General features: G+C 41.6%; 1 protein-coding gene across 1 annotated transcript in view; it reads right to left on the bottom strand.

The window, feature by feature from the left end:
- The window catches only part of MINDY3 (MINDY lysine 48 deubiquitinase 3), a 224,468-nt gene that overhangs the window by 178,810 nt on the left and 26,361 nt on the right, over positions 1-19,297 (bottom strand). The window contains exons 6-7 of the mRNA XM_073629667.1: positions 11,015-11,066; positions 720-834 (exon numbers count right to left, since the gene is read on the bottom strand). Of these exons, the coding sequence (XP_073485768.1) occupies positions 720-834; positions 11,015-11,066 (167 nt within the window). The remainder of the gene's footprint in view (positions 1-719; positions 835-11,014; positions 11,067-19,297) is intronic.

Raw genomic sequence — 19,297 nt, 5'->3', positions numbered from 1 at the left:
CCCCGTACACACGGTCGGATTTTCCGACGGAAAACGTGTGATAGGACCTTGTTGTCGGAAATTCCGACCATGTGTAAGCTCTAACGAGCAGGGCCCTTTGATTCCTCCTGTATTGAATTGTATTGTACTTGTACTGTCTGCCCTCATGTTGTAAAGTGCTGCGTAAACGGTCGGCGCTATATAAATCCTGTATAATAATAATGTGTAGGCTCCATCACACATTTTCCATCGGATTTTCCGACACACAAAGTTTGAGAGCTTGCTATAAAATTTTCCAACAACAAAATCCGTTGTCGGAATTTCCAATCGTGTGTACACAAATCCGACGCACAAAGTGCCACGCATGCTCAGAATAAATTACGAGACGAAAGCTATTGGCTACTGCCCCGTTTATAGTCCCGATGTACGTGTTTTACGTCACCGCGTTCAGAATGATCGGATTTTCCGACAACTTTATGTGATCGTGTGTATGCAAGACAAGTTTGAGCCAACATCCGTCGGAAAAAATCCTAGGATTTTGTTGTCGAAATGTCCGATCAATGTCCGACCGTGTGTACGGGGCATTATAGCTGCATAGGGCGGGCCAACGCAATACTGAACCCAATGGACTAAGACGCCATTAAAGATCATGTAAAGGCAGGTGTCCCAATACTTTTGATAATATAGTGTAGATTCTTTATGTTGAGAAACCTGAGATAGCAGCAAACCTTGAACCATACCTTGGTGAGAATGACGGAGTACAGGAACAGCAGCACACCAAACTTGCTCCGCCAAGTTAAATATTCATCCCATAAAGCTCCCTTCAGCTCACTAAAGTTTTTAAAAGTTCTTTTTCTGAGGGAAAGGAAGGAGAAATGTTGTTCAAACAGGCATTGCTTGCTTTTGACATAATATGAACATTTAGAGGTACAATTCAGTCAAATCTAAAAATGGAACCCCAAGCTGGCTATACATTAACAGAAATGTGTTCAAAAGGTTTCGTTTTAAGAACACTCGTTTGATTTTCTAATTGTTTGTGGGGTGAAATTGAGGTTTGTTTTCTACCACAGTGACTAAAAAATTTGAAGGAGCAAGACAAATCATTCTTGAACAAATGAATTTCTAACAGTGTACGTGATTTTGTTTAAAAAAAAAAAAAAGGTCCATCCATCCCAAATTTGAATGTTAAAAGCAAAACATTTTGAAATACTTTTGAACTCGAGTCTTCAAGTCAATGAATGTATTATTGAGAATGAACAAACATTCCTTTGAAAATACTCTAGCGTATGGCCAGCTTTACAATGCATACAAAGTGCATCGCCTACCTGTTGGGCAACAGTTAATTTATCCAGATAGTTGTCAGTGAAGGTTCTCATTTATCAAGGTCATGGGATACCCAGCAGTAATTACATCAGCTGGACAACTGTAAAGTTGAAGAGGTTTCATTACTCTTAAAAACCGGTAGCATCCTCAGATCTAATAAAGCTGCCCTCCTACTGATAATTAATATAGGTTCCTACTGCCCTCCTTCAGAACCATGTATAGTTTCCTACTGGCCTTTTATGGATTCTGCATATACATTCCTGGTGCCCTCCTATTGACCCTGTACATAGGTTCCTATTGTCGTCCTACAGATTTTTTTATATAGGTTGCCAGTGATCCTGTAAATGGCTTTCTACTGCTCCCTACAGATCCTGTATATAGGTTCCTACTGGCCTCCTACTGATCCTGTAAATACTGTATGTCCTACTGCCTTCCTTCTGATCCTATCTATAGATTCCTATTCATCCTTTATATAGGTATCTACTGCTCTCCTATGAATCCTTTATATAGGTTCTTACTACCCTCATACTGATCATGTTTATAGGTCCTATTGCTCTCCTCCTGATCCTGCAAATAGGTTCCTACTGCCCTCCTACTGACCCTGTATGTAGGTCCTACTGCCCTCCTCCTGATCCTGTATTGAGGTTCCTTCTGCCCTCCTGGAGATCCATTATTAAAGTTCCTTCTGCCCTCCTACTGATCCTGTATATAGATTCCTATTCATCCTTTATATGGGTATCTACTGCTCTCCTATGAATCCTTTATATAGGTTCCTACTACCCTCCTACTGATCATGTTTATAGGTCTTACTGCTCTCCTCCTGATCCTGCAAATAGATTCCTACCGCCCTCCTACTGACCCTGTATATAGGTCCTACTGCCCTCCTTCTGATCCTGTATTGAGGTTTCTTCTGTCCTTTCTAGAGATCCATTATTAAGTTCCTTCTGCCCTCCTACTGATCCTGTATATACAGTAGGTTCCTTATGCCCTCCTAGAGATCCTTTATATAGGTTCCTACTGCCCTCCTACTGATCCTGTATATAGGTTCATTCTGCCCTCCTAGAGATCCTTTATATAGGTCCCTACTACCCTCCTACTGATCCTGTATATAGGGTCCTACTGCCCTCCTACTGATCCTGTATATAGGGGTCCTACTGCCCTCCTACTGATCCTGTATATAGGGTCCTACTGCTTTACTACTGACCCTGTATATAGGTTCCTACTGATCCTGTATATAGGGTCCTACTGCCCTCCTACGGGTCCTGTTTATAGATTCCTAGTGCCTTCCTACTGATCCTGTATATAAGCACCTCACAGGGTCACTGGCAGTGTATATACTAAAGTCTGTGCTATGTAACCTGTTTCCTTGCTCCCTGTATCTACTATCACAAATATTGTGTAAATTCAGTTAACTTGTCATCAGGTTGACAATAATCCTTTCCCCCCAACAAAGCTGCTTAGCCAAGTAAAGGCTACATGGAAAACTAAGGAACTGACCAGGTAAATTGCGCTCCATTCAATAATTTCATGTTACACATATTCTTAGCAAACAGAAATAAGTTTTAAAACAGGTACTCACTGACCTCTGTATCTGCAGGCACTGGGGATCAATTCATCCTCAAAATTGTCTACATCTACAGGTTACATTTTTAGTTCTGATTGGAAAGCATACTTAAAGTAAAACTGTAACCATCCTATTAACAATTATAAAATTACACATTCATCCTCAAAATTCACAGCAGAAAGTACTCCCTTTCCTTTTCAGTAAGTCAACTCATGCTGCTCCCCCATCCCAGCAGTGACTGCTGCCTGCTGGCCTTCTAAACTGTAAAGTTAAGACAGAGCAGCCTACAATAAGAGGGGGAGGGAACAGAGTGCTGAAGGTAAAGGACTTCAGAGAATATCATGTGAACTCTGAGTGAATTGTTCCATGGGGTCTTTTTTTAATTAAAATGTGTCCCTATTTTTTTAACCCCTAGTTTACTAATCAGACCCAATTAACTCCTTCCCCATTAAGCCTGTACAAATATATGTATATTCCTGCTGATTATTTTTTTTTCAAGTTTTTCATTGTTTTTTTGCATTTCGTTCTTTCTTTCTGCATTAAAAAAGTAACATTTTGCACCAGAATCATAATTTTAATGTCCTTTAAAAACAGGACAATATAATAAAATGTATATTCCACTTCCCCACCTCTGCCCCATTATGTGAGACAGAGCTTGAAAACAAAAATATTTTTTAAATTTTTTTATTAATTGCGTTTTGGTTGTAGATTTTATGTATCACTTATACTTGGACATATTGACTGAAGCTTTGTATCCCTTATGGGACGGCCACCAAGTATTACATCTGTAGCTCTTGGCAACGCATGATAATGATACCCTCTGTGTATATTTGTGGAGATTAGTTGGCCATTTACAAGGGTGAATCCTGAAGAAGCTATTCTTTGCGAAACGCGTCAATTCTAAACGCTTGTTTATATAAACAATGTAACTTTATATCCGGCATTTGATCTGAGTATATTTTTTCTAACATGTTTTTAAAATAGATGGCGCAAAATTTTAAAGATTTATAATAAATACTGATTTTTTTTATTGAGTACAGATTTTGTGTTTTGTTTCCCATCGTGGCACATTCAATGTCCCTTGTTTCCTGGAAGGTGAGATTGGGGTTGATGACTTCTTTTTTTGCTCCTTCACTGTCATTTCACTTATTTATATGATTTTGGTTATATGGGATGGTGCCATTATGTGGATCTAATCTAATCTGTGGTTCCGTTTGCACACCATAATATAAAGAAAGCCTTGTATGCTCTAAATAACAATATACACTATATTACCAAAAGTATTTGGACACCTGCCTTTACAAACACATGAACTTTAATGGCATCCCAGTCTTAGTCCGTAGGGTTCAATATTGAGTTGGCCCACCCCAATTCATCCCAAAGGTGTTCCATCAGAACTCTGTGCAGGCCAGTCAAGTTCCTCCACCCCAAACTCGCTCATCCATGTCTTTATGAACCTTGCTTTGTGCACTGGTGCGCAGTCATGTTGGAACAGGAAGGGGCCATCCCCAAACTGTTCACACAAAGTTGGGAGCATGAAATTGTCCAAAATGTCTTGGCATCCTGACGCCTTAAGAGTTCCCTTCACTAGAACTAAGGGGCCAAGCCCAACCCCTGAAAAACAACCCCACACCATAATCCTCCTTCCACCAAATGATTTGTCCTGAACTCAACCCAATAGAAAACCTTTGGGATAAATTAGAGTGGAGAATGCGAGCCAGGCCTTCTTTCCAACATCAGTGCCTGACCTCACAAATGGGATTCTGGAAGAATGGTCAAACATTCCCATAGACACACTCCTAAACCTTGTGAACAGCCTTCCCAGAAGAGTTGAAGCTGTTATAGCTGTAAAGGGTGGGCCAACTCAATATTGAACCCTACGAACTAAGACTGGGATGCCATTAACGTTCATGTGCGTGTAAAGGCAGTCGTCCTAATACTTTTGGTAATATAGTGTATGTATTACTTTGTTATCCTAACGTTTTTTACTGAATAAAAAGGCCCATAACCAAAAACGTAGAAATAGCTCTGGTCCATAAGGGAATATACAGGTGTGAGAGCTTAACTGGTTAACATTTAAAAGAATTGTAAGAAAATTTCAAGGAGGAACCATGTCTGAGACAATTTGTCTGCTATACATTTCTGCCATTTCTATTCTCAGTGTGCTCGATATCAGAGCTTGATAAATATCAACCCTGCTGTGAAATATCTCGGCTATGGAGGTCTATAAGTAAAATGTGTACACATTCCTTCCTAATCACCCCAAACCAAGAATGCCATGAATGGCTCATTTAGGAGAAAATAAATATTGCAATTGAATCTCCTAGATGGGAAAACAAGTCATTATTGACAAGGTTAATTTATAGGGCATAATGATGTGCAGATGTGAAGAATACATTTCATGCAGCTGACCATTAAACAAACTCCAAATGAAGCATGCAAAGCATGGCTATGACTGAAATATAAAACCTCTTTTTAAACCCGTAGTACATTTGAATAAAGCTGGGAGGGAGCAGGCACAAGTGCCCCCAGAGCATGCAGCTTGCTATGGGGACACTTGGCAGGGGGGTGGAGCCAGGAGTGGCAGCGGGGGACCACAGAAGAGGAGGATAGGGGCTGCTCTGTGCAAAACTATTGCACAGAGCAGGTAAGTCTAACATGTTGGTTATTTAAAAAAAAAAAAATTAAACCTTTACAAATACTTTAAAGCATACCTTAACCCAAAAACTAAAAATGCATTTGTCGCAGCTTGGCAGTTCTTAAATGTAGCAATGGCATTAGTTCTTTTTATTTTTCAGGCTTCAATACTTTTTTGTTTCCTTGGTAATCCAACAAATAACACACTTGCTGTTCCTAGTTGGCTAAGCTTATTCACTCCACTGTATCTTTGAAGGGAGCCACGGCTGTCACTAGGCCTTTCTCATGGTTTGGACTTCTAATCCCCCTTCCACTCCTCATCTCCACTACACAGGGAGGTGTTCTTTGCCAGTCCACAGAAGTTGGCTGGGAAAACTGATATGATTGTTTGGTATATAATTTCATCCTCTAGAAGGTTACAAAGACACCAGAATTCTGGCAGGATACTTTTTCTGAACTTTAAAAAAAATTGTACTTAGCCTAGAAACGAATGCATTCACCATATCCAAGTACAGTAAAACCTTGGTTTGAGAGTAACTTGGGGATGGTCTATGTGGACAGCTTTACCCCGGATGCCTGCATACGCAGATGTGCCTCTTTTAATCATAAACCATGTGAGTTGCTAAATGTTGTACCTTCATTAAATGTATCCGTATTGCTACACTTAGAGGCGCCTCTCTTCTCTTTTCCACTCTGTAGCTACTGCTGGATTTTGCTTCTCATCGCCTTGTGGAGGCCGCCATTTGTGGATGGACATTGTATGGTTACACAACCTATCACATTGCTATAATCTTTTTTTATATGGACTACAAACTGACTTATGATTAAATGGTTGTGGAGCAAATCATCTGAGTTTCCATTATTTCTTATGGGGGAATTCGCTTTGATATACAAGTGCTTTGGATTACAAGCATGTTTCCGGAACTAAATATGCTCGCAATCCAAGGTTTTACTGTACTGGTAAGCTGCAATATTATGCATTTCTGGTTTTGGAATTGCTTTATCCTTTAAAGGAGAAGTAGGGCCAAAGCTCTGCAGTTCACAGGAGTGCACCTCATTCTGCACTCTTATGACTCGTATTCAGCCAACAGCGGGCTAAAGCCTGCTGTCGGCTGATATCGCTATGCCGGTCAAGACCATTGAGGGGTCCCATCTTTAATGTCGGGATCCACCCAGATGGCTGACTGGCAGCTGGCTCAGCCTCCAGCACGCACGTTCATCGGAGTAGAGGTGGCAGGGACAAATGCTGCATCCACCTAGGCGAATATGGATGTTTGTTTTTTTCAAAACCTGTACTTGTCTTAAAGTGGAGTTCCACCCAAAAGTGGAACTTCCGCTCATCAGATTCCTCCCCCCCCTCCGGTGACACATTTGGCACCTTTCAGGTGGGAGGGGGGTGCAGATACCTGTATAATACAGGTATCTGCACCCACTTCCGGGAATAGACTCCCGCACTCCCCCGCTGTCTCCTGGGAAAGACACAGGTCCCAGGAGACAGCGGGGACCATTGAGAACGCGCAGCGCGACTTGCGTATGCGCAGTAGGGAACCGGAATGTGAAGCCGCAACGCTTCACTTCCTGATTCCCTCACTGAGAATGGCGGCGGCGGCAGCACCTGAGGATCGAGGGACGGTTCGGTCTCTGGTGCCGACATCGCTGGACCCCGGGACAGGTAAGTGTCCTTATTTTAAAAGTCAGCAGCTGCAGTATTTGCAGCTGCTGACATCTAAAAAAAAAATTTTCGTCGGACTCCCACCTTAAGTAAAGGGAGCAGAGGGTGCCTAGAACAGGCTAGGGAATCAGTTGTGTATAACTCCCTATTCACACAGGGCAATAAGCTCTGTGCAGTGCCATCTTTTCCCAGCACAGGGATGCGCAGGCGTTGTCCCAACAAAACATGCAGATGCGGGTTCCTGAACACACAAGTAAAGTTTTGGGACCTGAACCCGCATGTCATATTGGGGCACATCGGCTGTGTCAATGCAGCCATGCACCCTAATAGAAAACAATGGGACACCGGCACCGGGATGCACACAACACGTGCAAGTTAGAAAAAAAAAAGATGGCCCTGCGTGGGGCACTGGGCCAATCGCTCCGTGTGAAGAGGGCCTAAGAGGCCAGTATGTGATTACATTTGCCATTCAGAGCTCAAAACTGAAATGTTTTAAGATCTCTCAATTATCAAGCTTCACCCACCTGCATAAAGCAAAAACAGGCCTCTGCAGTTGCAGTCTCTTACGCTTCGAGCGTATCAATGAATGCCTCATGTGAGGGCCGTGTTACCCACATGTGGATACACAGGTGTTCCGGGCATCCCTGTGCAGGCAGTCCCATTCATGTCATATGGGATGCAGCAGCTGCACAGGAATGGATGCTGCTCCCAATTTGGTAGCTGTGTGGGTGTATAGCCCTGAACACATACAGGTAGTGTTCGGAGTCGTGCACCCGCACAAATGTTAAATTCCTTTAAACTATCCCTCAGTCGGTCCCCTAATTGCACACTGCAAGCTATTCTGAAAAATATAAGCCATCTATAGAGCCCTATGTATAAACCTGCTTCCAACGCAACGAGAAAGTTAGGAAACATTTTTTATTATTATTTTTAGGTATTGGATATTTTTGGGTTTGCTGTGTAAATAAGAATACATATTATAAAGTTGGGGTTTGTCAGATTTTGACATTGAAGGTGGAAATGCACTTTAAAGTGAAAACAAAAATGAAACGGTGAACACCATAAACCCTTCTGGGGGACATGTCAGCGGACTACAAGTGCGCAACCGCAGCCCACTTAAACTACCAAGTCTGTCTGCTGTGGCAGAAGACGGTCTTTGTAGTCTGTTCATCCACAAAAAAATGAGATTGAATGACGCAGCAGCCATGCTCTTTTCAAAAAGTGACAGCAGTTGAGGGAAGAAGAACCCGCACCCACTGTCACGAAAAAAGGGGGATCAGGGAGACAGGAAGGAGGAGCTGAAACATGTTACATGCTCCACCCTAAACATGGGAGAAACATATAACTAGACAAGTGCAGTTCAGTTTGTAACAAATTTCAATGAATCCTGAAATAAACAAACAAAAAGTGTTTGTTAATTTTGGATATTTAAAGCATCTGAATGATTAAAATTTATTCGATAATAGCTGGTTGTTAAGGAGCGGGGCGGCCTCTCTTGACAACCATGACAACTGCTGTCAGCTGGACTTCCCGCTGACAGCAGAATATAAACAAACAAGTGGCGGAAACAGCGCCGAAATTAAAAAAAAAAAAAAGCATAACGTCGAGGTCCCCCCCCAATCCATCCCCTTCAGGTCTGGAATGAATTTTAGGTGGAACCCCACACCAAAATTAAAAAAAAAAAAAAACACAAAAAATGGTGCGGGGTCACCCCAAAAAATACATACCAGACCCTTATCTGAGCATGCAGCCCAGCAAATCAGGAAAGGAGGGGAGACAAGCGAGTGCCATACCAGAACCATTTAAAAAAAAAAATTTAATGCCAGCACTGGTTTGTTTACATTCTGCAGATCAGTCATGGTTGTTAAGGATGAGGCGGACTGCTCCACTCCTTAACAAAACGCTATTCTTCACACTGAACTCCGATCGGATCGATATTTTCGATTTGAATATGAAAAGTTGCAAAGCGAAATTAAACGGGTTCCAAAAACTATAGTTTCAAAAAGCAATGAAACTAAATTAGTAACATAACGAATCCATCCGAAACAAAACTAAACAAAATGTTTCTGTTCTGCACATAACTACATGTTCTAAAGGTGAACTTATCCCTTAATAACACTTTAAGTAAAGGGGCGGGGAGCATGAAGAACAGAGTAGGGAGTAAGCTGTATATATGAAATTGAAATCAAAATTCATGTTTAAGGCTTAAAACATACATACAATTTTTTTAATAAAAAAACAAAAAAGTGGAGTAGAGCTTGGCCCGACTCCCAGGACGTCAGCTGCACCCAGGAGGACAGAAGAGCCTTTCAAACCAGTCGGTGGTCTGATCTGAGGTCTGTGTATCAGGAATGGCTTTGATGTTGAAGTCAAAGGGGGCCAGTTGAGGACATCTTTTTAAAAAACATAGAGTTATCCTTCAAACAGACATTAATAAAACATTGCGCCAAATCAGAAATCATCTTTGAACTTTGACTGACAAATATCTATATTTATGTAAACAAACATTCTTCAATTAATAAAGCTTGTATTGTCGCAACAGGAACCGCTTTTATGACAGCCCAAGGAAAGAATATTAAAATATATAAAAGCACAAAAAAAAAAAAAAAAAGAGGAAAGTAATAATATTCAACAGCACAAACAGGAAAATTGGTCAACTGTATTTAAAGAAGTAGCACTTTTTTCCCAGTACTCCGTTCTCGAGGGGACAAAGTATGTGCCCAGTAATGCTAGCTGTGATGTCGGTCAGGGTGCCCCGCAATGGCACACAGACGCACGATTAACTGGCTTAGCGATCGCCTGTCTCCAGCTCCCAGTACTTGCCTGTGGCCGACATGTTCCACCTTCCCCTGCATTCTTCTTGCTGATGCTTGCCTCAAGTGCTGGGAGTCAGAGACTGGCGCTATTATTAAAGCAGCCATCTCCTTGCTCTCTGAGGTGTTTGGCGGCCGTGCGTTGGGGGGGGGGGTTGGGGGGTGCTGGACACCCTGTCTGACATACACTATATTACCTAAAGTATTGGGACACTTGCCTTTATGCACATGAACTTAAATGGCGTCTTAGTCCGCAGGGTTCAATATTGAGTTGGCCCACCCTTTGCAGCTATAACAGCTTCAACTCTTCTGGGAAGGCCGTCCACAAGGTTTAGGAGTGTGTCTATGGGAATGTTTGACCATTCTTCCAGAAGCGCATTTGTGAGCAGAGACTGTGAGCCAGGCCTTCCTGTCCACATCAGTGCCTGACCTCACAAATGTGCTTCTGGAAGAATGGTCAAACATTCCCATAGACACACTCCTAAACCTTGTGGCCAGCATTCCCAGAAGAGTTGAAGCTGTTATAGCTGCAAAGAGTGGGCCAACTCAATATTGACTGGGACGCCATTAAAGTTCATGTGCATGTAAAGGCAGACGTCCCAATACTTTTGGTAATATAGTGTAGCAGGTAGCATTACAGGGCACCTAGGAATATTGAACAAAGTGCCTTCCTCTGGATCAACCGTGAATATAGGACGGTGTATATGGAGGTTTTCTATTTATCTATTTTTTTTTTCATTGGTTGAACTAGATTTACTTGATTCCTTTTTCCACCCTATGTAACTACATATACTTTGTCCCATCGAAAAATCAATAGCGGCATATATGTGCAACGTGTGAGCTTTACAGCACACTAATATGCATCGGACAGTGGTTTAAGATCAGTCACAGTGGTTTGGGAACAGCAAATCTCAAAGGTTAATGGCATGCTGGGATTTGTAGTTCAACAGCCACAGTTGATCCATATAAAAGGTGTTTAAAAACATGATTTTATTGAATTCAGTTTAATGGTGTCAGGTTACTTACTGCATTAACGCATGAAATCTTTCAAAGCCAAGCTCCTCTGCAGCCAACGCAGCTACACATAAAAGACACTTTTCAGCACTACACAGCGAGAAAATAGACACAATAACATACTAAAAGCTATTTAGCAAAGTCCTATAAATAAAAACATAAAACATTTAGGAGACATTACTTGTATTGAAAATTTTAAAGAAAAATAAAGAAACATAACTGAGAGAGAGAGCCCATGTCCCATCAGAGACTCAAAGAGGAAACCTGGACTGAGAAACAAAAGAGTTTGCGGTTTCTGACCACATTCTGAAAATGCTGGTTGCCTGGCCATCCCTTACTCTTCTTGTCCTATGCTGACAACACTTATGCCGCGTACACACGGCCAACTTTTCATCTACAAAAGTCCGACGGACGCCGACGGACCAAATACGGCGGACAATCCGATCGTGTGTGGGGTTCCCCGGACTTTCAGCAGACTTTTCCAGCCGCAAATCTGACGGACCTTAGATTTGAAACATGCTTCAAATCTTATGTCCTAACTACGCCGGACCCAGAAATCCGCTCGTCTGTGTGCTAGTCCGACGGACAAAAACCCACACTAGGGCAGCTATTGGCTACTGGCTATAAACTTCCTTATTTTAGTCCGGTGTACGTCATCACGTACTAATCCGTTGGACTTTTGTGTGATCGTATGTAGGCAAGTCTGTTCGTAAGAAAGTCTGCCGCAAGTCCGCCAAAAGTCTGTAGGACGGGCTGTCGGACTTTTGTAGCCGAAAAGTCTGACCGTGTGTACGCGGCATTACTCTCTGTGCTGCATTTATGGAGAAGTTGTCATGCTAGAACAGAAAGCGTTTTAGGACTGCAGAACTCCTTCCCTATCCCCTCATCACCATAAAAATAGGGTATTCTGTAGTTTAGAGATCGGCAACCAGTCGAACGCAATCTACCCTTCGACCGTGGGCAGGTGATGGGTAGATCGTGACCACGTTCCTGCTTTGCTGACCCACGCTAGGTGCCGCTCCTTCCCCCCCAAGCCTCCTCCGCGGGTCTCATCCTTATGTCAGAGCGGAGAGCGGGAGGCAGCACAGCTCAGGACGGGGACGGGGGGCTGGGAAGTTAACTTTTTTCTGGGTTCATAGATGTGCAAATCTAAACACTGGAAATCTTGCGAGCTACCATACACAAATAATGGGTTCTTATGTAGAAAGTTGCTAGCACTGATCACATCCCATAAGGCCGTGCACTCAACATAAAAGTAAAAAGAAAAAAAGTGCTGCACTATCTTCTAATGATAAATATTTGCCTGTGTGTTTTTACACATATATACACACTCTACACTATATCTGTAGCAAACCGCATACATAAAATACTATAGTGACGCCATTAACTAAAAAATGAATGCGACTCTGTGCTCCAATCTGGTGCAGCATGTGAAATGTTAATCAGTCCCTCTGCCTTTCCATGTATACACACCCTAAAATTACCTATAGAGGATCACATAAAGTGCTATTAGTGACACAACTTATTGTCAAATAAAGTGACTCTGTGCAACAATATAATGCAATAAGTACAGTAATACTAAAATATCCTCATCTGTCAAAAAATTTAAATCCAATATATATGTGCTCAAATTATATTCACAAATGTGTTCCCACGCACTACAAAGTGCTATGATGCTTGATTCACAAAACGACATGCATTATATATAAAGTCCATTTTTTTACCATGAGGTTCTTTTCTTTTTTTTAATATAAAGTCCATTCACAGTTCTAAATCCAAAGCAGCTGGTGATAGCAAACATGTCCTTGTGTCCATATATAATTTGAGCACATAATATATATTTGATTTAAATTTTATGACAGATGAGGATATTTTAGTATTACTGTACTTATTGCATTATATTGTTGCACAGAGTCACTTTATTTGACAATAAGTTGTGTCACTAATAGCACTTGTATGTATGTGATCTTTTATAGGCAATTTTAGAGTGTGTATACATGGAAAGGCAGAGGAACTAATCAATTAACAGTTCACATGATGCACTAGATTGGAGCACAGAGTCGGATTCATTTTTTAATTAGTGGTGTCACTATAGTATTTTAAGTATGTGGTTTGCTACAGCTATAGTGTAGAGTGTGTATATATGTGTAAAAACACACAGGCAAATATTTATCATTAGAAGATAGAGCAGCACTTTTTTTTCTTTTACTTTCATATATGTGCAGCCGCGGTTTCCAGCCCGGGGTCCTGTGCATTTTTGTTTACCAGTTTAGGTGTGATTCAGGTCCGAATTTTTTTTCCCCAAATTCCCACATAAAAACGGATCCAAAAACGCTCAGGACACTTTTGGAAATCACACAGTGGCCACCCCAGACTCGCATGTCATGTGAATTGGATGCAGTTGCAAATTGCATCCAATTCACACATATGTGAACCCGGCCTTCAAGTAAACTGGCAGGTGGTTGGTTGCTAGGACATAGGGTGGTCCTAGCAACCAATCATCGATCTGTCAGGGGGCAGCAGAGGACACTACTGTGTGAGAGGGGGGGGGAAGAGGAGACTACTGTGGGGGGTGATGTGAAAGGCGGGGGCAGAGGTTACTACTGTAGGGGGGGCAGAGTACATTATTGTGGGGGGCATGATGTGAAGGGGGACAGAAGACACTACTTTGAGGGGTGATGTTCTTCATGCCATCGATTTATTGGGGGCTTGTTTATTTTTAATTTTTTTAAAAGGGTGCCACACCCTGGGACCTTTGATCTCTTCCATGCTGTCCCAATAGATCTCCGCCTCCCAGAGATTGTATACCTATGCTGTAGTCTACGGAGGGGAACTCGGTAGGGCTGAAAAAGGGTCACAGGAGTGCAAAACGAATTGCACTCCAGTAACCCATAGGAGAAGCCCAGCCAAACGAGCTCATCAGGCTGGACTTTAACAGATCAAATAAGAGACGTTCATTGTTGGAGTTTACTAAGTCAATGTTTCTCAATTCCAGTCCTCAAGTACCCCCAACAGGTCGTGTTTTCAGGCTTCCCATTATTTTGCACAGGTGATTTGATCAGTTTCACTGCCTTAGTAATTACCACAGCCATTTCATCTGAGGGAAATCCTGAAAACATGACCTGTTGGGGGTACTTGAGGACTGGAATTGAGAAAACATTGTACTAAGTCACTGACCCAGAACAGTGCGACGACCCGCTAACTTTTTTTTCAGGATGTGAGATCACAAATCACAGCCCCCCATTTCTCTCAGTACAGGTTTCCTTTAAAATCTGACAGCTACTTCTGTCCTCTGTGTCTGAACACAAATGCAACCCTTTCTTTCTCATTTCATCATTTTGCCAGGGAATTAAAGCTGCAATTTTCAATTTTAGGCCTCAGTTACATGGGTTCTGAGGCCTGTACAGCATGAATAAGCTGTTTTTTTTTTTATATATGGCTGGAGCTGCATGCAGGCAGTCTATGTTAATGAATGAGGAGGCTGCGGCAGTACGTTCTAATTTGACAGATGTGCAGGGACAGGTACGTGAACCCATCAGACAATGACGTCTCCTGGGAGATCCACATCACACATCCCAGCAAGCCTCGGAGTACTCTACAGTACGTGCGCTGAGGCACGTCACCCGGGGAGGAGGGCCGTCTCTTCCTTGTTATTGTAGCCGGTCCCCGAATGATGTTCTGTGGTGCATGCACTTCATTAGGTGGCCAGCGGCAAGAACCAGGAAGAGACAGTCAGCACCCAATGAGGTCATAGAAAAAGATGGTGGCGCAGGACTGTGTGTGCAACAGCGGAGCAGCAGATCCCTACAGAACACAGCTGGATTTTCTGGGCATATGTTTATTATTGTTAAAAGAGAAGTACACGTTTTTGTTTTAATAATCATACTTACTTTGGTGGATGCAGCATCGGTCCCCATGCGCCTCTTATGCCCTGTACACACGGTCGGATTTTCCGATGGAAAATGTGCGATCGGAGCATGTTGTCGGAAATTCCGTCCGTGTGTGGGCTTCATCGGACATTTTCCATCGGATTTTCCGACACACAAAGTTTGAGAGCAGGCTATAAAATTTTCCGACAACAAAATCTGTTGTCGGAAATTCCGATCGTGTGTACACAAATCCGACGCACAAAGTGCCACGCATGCTCAGAATAAATTAAGAGATGAAAGCTATTGGCTACTGACACGTTTATAGTCCCGACGTACGTGTTTTACGTCACCACGTTCAGGACGATCGGATTTTCCGACAACTTTGTGTGACCGTGTGTATGCAAGACAAGTTTGAGCCAACATCCGTCGGAAAAAATCCATGGATTTGGTTGTCGGAATGTCCGATCAATGTCTGACTGTGTGTACAGGGCATTAGACTAAGAGCCGAGCGATCCAACACCACAGATTGCTCGGTTCTCACAGCTCCCAGAGCAGAGAGCCGGCTCTCTGCTCTGCCCCCCCTTCAGCCCGCTGAAAACGGATCACAAGAGCGCAGAACTAACTGCCCTCCTGCGATCCACAGGAGAGGTACAGCCAAACAAGATTTACTTAAAAAACAGTGAGAAAGGTTAAAGGATAAGTTCACCTTTTAGGAAAAACTAAAACATTTTTGCAGGAAAAAAAAAAATGTGCATTTGTTATTTTTTTGGTTATTTTTTTCCTACGTAGCCTGGAAAGCATTGCACCCCTGATCAGTGGATCAGGGGTGCAATGCCAGACTCCTGCAAACAAGTGCTGCAGGGCTTGTGAATGAACTATGAGACCATTTAGAATTATAAACCGTCAGCCCCAAAGGCTGATGGTACTTTTAGTTCAAGTCATTCACAGGGAACTGTGAATGAATGACGAGGCCATGTTGGCCACACAGCTGCGTTATTTTCAAACAGTGACAGCGGGTGCCGGGAGAAGTTTCATACTCGCTGTCACAGGGAGAGGGGTAGAGGCTGCAGCTACTGGAACAAGTTACATTTCCACCCTAAATATGGGTGGAGCATGTAGCCTGTTCAAAAAGGCGAACTTATCCTTTAAAGTAGTTAAAGAGGGATCCAAATTTATCCGACTCAGCAAGGACGCGCTAAATTTTGATGAGTGTGTGACAGAAGTCAATCATTAGATCAACATCTTTCGAACAGCCACGTTGGAAAGCTTTCATCAATCAGTGGCTGCAACCATAGATCAGTGTATTCTGACAGCTTTAGAGTCTCTGCTGTCAGAATACAATGTTGCAGCGGGAAGGATTCCTGCATCCACCTCGCTTGTGTCGATGGTGAAATTTGTTGGGTTTTTTTTTGTTCAGCCTGACAGCTGAATGAGAGCAAAAATTACCATGTACACCCAGCTTAAAGAAGGGAAAAATATAGTGGGGGGACTGAAGTCATTCTTTAATTGTTTTAAAACAATTTTACTTAAGTGCTGATATGGACCTAATTGATAAGTGAAACTGATTCAGCTGCAACCATTTAAATGTGCTCTGATACCACATACAAAGTAATTGATGCAGTAGTAATAGTGCACTTAAACCTAACTTTTAAAAATATAAGATATATAAAATATAATAAAGTGCACGACAGTGAAATACACAAATAATCCACAGGTGTACACAGATAAATTAATGCTGTTATATCCTTTCTCTATGGCTAGAGCTATAATACTGCATATAATGTGCACACACAGTGATGAAGGTGAAAAGAAAGTCCAGAGGAATTCCAACAAAAAACTCACCACCACCCAAAGAAAATTCCTGCTCACCTTCAGAAAAAATAAGTAAAACAAAAACCAAAATGACACTTGTCAAAAACTTGGATCCTTGCTGTGATGAGCTTATGTGTTTCCCGTAATTCAGATGTTGTACTGTCTCCAAGGTTCATAGATTCTAAAAAATTGCTCTCAATAGAAAGACATCATTGCACAAGACTGCTATATAATTATAAATTCCCAATTCAATAATTTATTCACTCACAATTAATGTGGTTTTAAAACATTTATTTGTTTAAAATGTTTTCATTTTCCCTTGAGAAAGTCACGTGACCTGTGACGCAAGGCGTTGGGAGGAGCCAGTGACATCACCTTTGGTGTTCTGTGACACCGGACGTGCAGTGAAGAGGAGAGCTGCGAGCACTACTGATCATTCAATCAGCGTTTTAAAACCACATTAAATGTAAGTGAATAATGTATTGAATTGGTAATTTATGATTATATAGCAGTCTTGCGCAATGATGTCTTTCTATCTCTATTGAGAGCGATTTTTTAGACTCTATGAACCTTGGAGACAATACAACATCTGAATCAAGGGAAACACATAAGCTCATCGTAGCAAGGATCCAAGTTTTTGACAAGTGTCATTTTGGTTTTTGTTTCATTTATGTTTTCTGAAGGTGAGCAGGATTATTATTTGGGTGGTGGTGAGTTTTTTGTTGGAATTTCTCTGGACTTTCTTTTTACCTTTATCACTGTGTGCACACATATTATACCTCTAGCCATAGAGGAAGGATATAACTGAATTAATTTATCTTTGTACACCTGTGGATTATTTGTGTATTTCACTGTTGTGCACTTTATTATATTTTATATATCTTATATTTTTATAAGCTGGGTTTAAGCGCACTATTACATCAATTCTTTAATTATTAGAGTTGACATAGACTTTAACAATAGTAAAAATGGACTCATATATTGCAGGAACAAGGCTCCAGTCTGTTGGTACTAACAGGAGAGGTCCGAAGCAGCAATTCATCTCAAATCTTGAAAAAAAAAAAAAAAAAATATATATATATATATATATATATATATATATATATATATATATATATATATATATATATATATATATATATATATATATATATTTTGCTGCTTCTGACCTATATAGTTGTTTCTAATTCAATACAAGAAATGTTGCCACTAAATATTTGCATCAAGTCATAAAGCAAAAAACATGCATACAACTGTTACTGGGCTGATACTATGACGTCTTCAATACAAAAAGGTAAAAATAATGATGGTCTATTATAACAGGCGTGTCTCTGGAGGAACCTTCCATGTATGGATGATAAATTATTATACAGGATTTATATCGCGCCAACAGTTTGCGCAGTGCTTTACATGTACAAACAGGGCAAGTAAATAACAATGCATCATTGTTTCCTCTTTCAAGTGAACCTGTCACAGATTTGAAAATATCAAATTAACATTGGCAGTGACCACATGTGCTGAGCATTTACTTTTATTTTTTCTGGGGATAGGAGCTCTCAAACTCAGCTGACCTCTGCAAGCAGACCCTGTGACCGCCCAGAAGTCCCTGGAACCTACAGACCACCCACTATGTTCCCCAATATTCAATGGGGTGCCTCCCTATTGGACATTGAGGTGTCCTATTAACAATGAAGATTGTGGTGAAAATGGGCAAAATTAAATGAAGGACGGGAACCTTAGTTATGAAACTTGCATTTCAGTGCGGACGTAATTTTTACCAAATCGGCGACAGGTTCACTTTTTTCAGTTTATAGATACACAAGCAGCACATTGTCCTACAGATCACATATATAAGAGGAACCAGGAATAAATAAGGCTCATTATAAAAGCTACATAAATAGTGGAGCCATCACCCAAAGCAACCAATCAGGGTTCATTATTTGGGAAAAGTGCAGATCCAGGCAATATATGAATCACTCAACTAGCTGCTAATGCCATCCAGCAAACACGGCATCTGTGCTGAAGTTGGAAGTTTGCTCAGGTTACCTTAAAGTGCACCTGTACCCAGACTGTGGACATTAAAGCTGAACTTCAGGATAAGCAAATATTGGCTGAATACAAGAGATGTGTGTAATCTTACTTGACTCTTGGTGTGTTTTGTATATTTCAAAAGCCGGCCGTGAATGGATCGAGTTTTGCCAGGTACAGCAGGGACCAGCTGAGATTCGATCCATCTAAGGGCAGGCTGGTTGTACTGAAGTCGATCCATTGATTGACTTCAGTATTACCAGCCTGCCGGAGTTTTTGCATGTGATTATAGCCACCAGCATATAGTTACATATATAGTTACATAGTAGGTGAGGTTGAAAAAAGACACACGTCCATCAAGTCCAACCTATGTAAATCAAGCAGTAATCATTGTGTTCTGCTGGCAGGGAAGCATTCCTGCCAGCAGAAGACCATAGCACTACAGGAGAGACTGCCCCGTCAACACTTACTGTGTTGTTAATGCGGAAATCGAGCTATTTTCATTCCTGAAACCAAAATTACATCATTTATGGCTTGCCTTACAGATCTGTGAAGCAATTCAACATAACATATATCGCCTCTGAAG

Source organism: Aquarana catesbeiana, linkage group LG05 (assembly GCF_042186555.1).
Source record: "Aquarana catesbeiana isolate 2022-GZ linkage group LG05, ASM4218655v1, whole genome shotgun sequence".
Lineage (NCBI taxonomy): Eukaryota > Metazoa > Chordata > Amphibia > Anura > Ranidae > Aquarana > Aquarana catesbeiana.
Note: the sequence above shows the minus strand (reverse complement) of the source record. Positions and strands in the feature narration are given on the sequence as shown.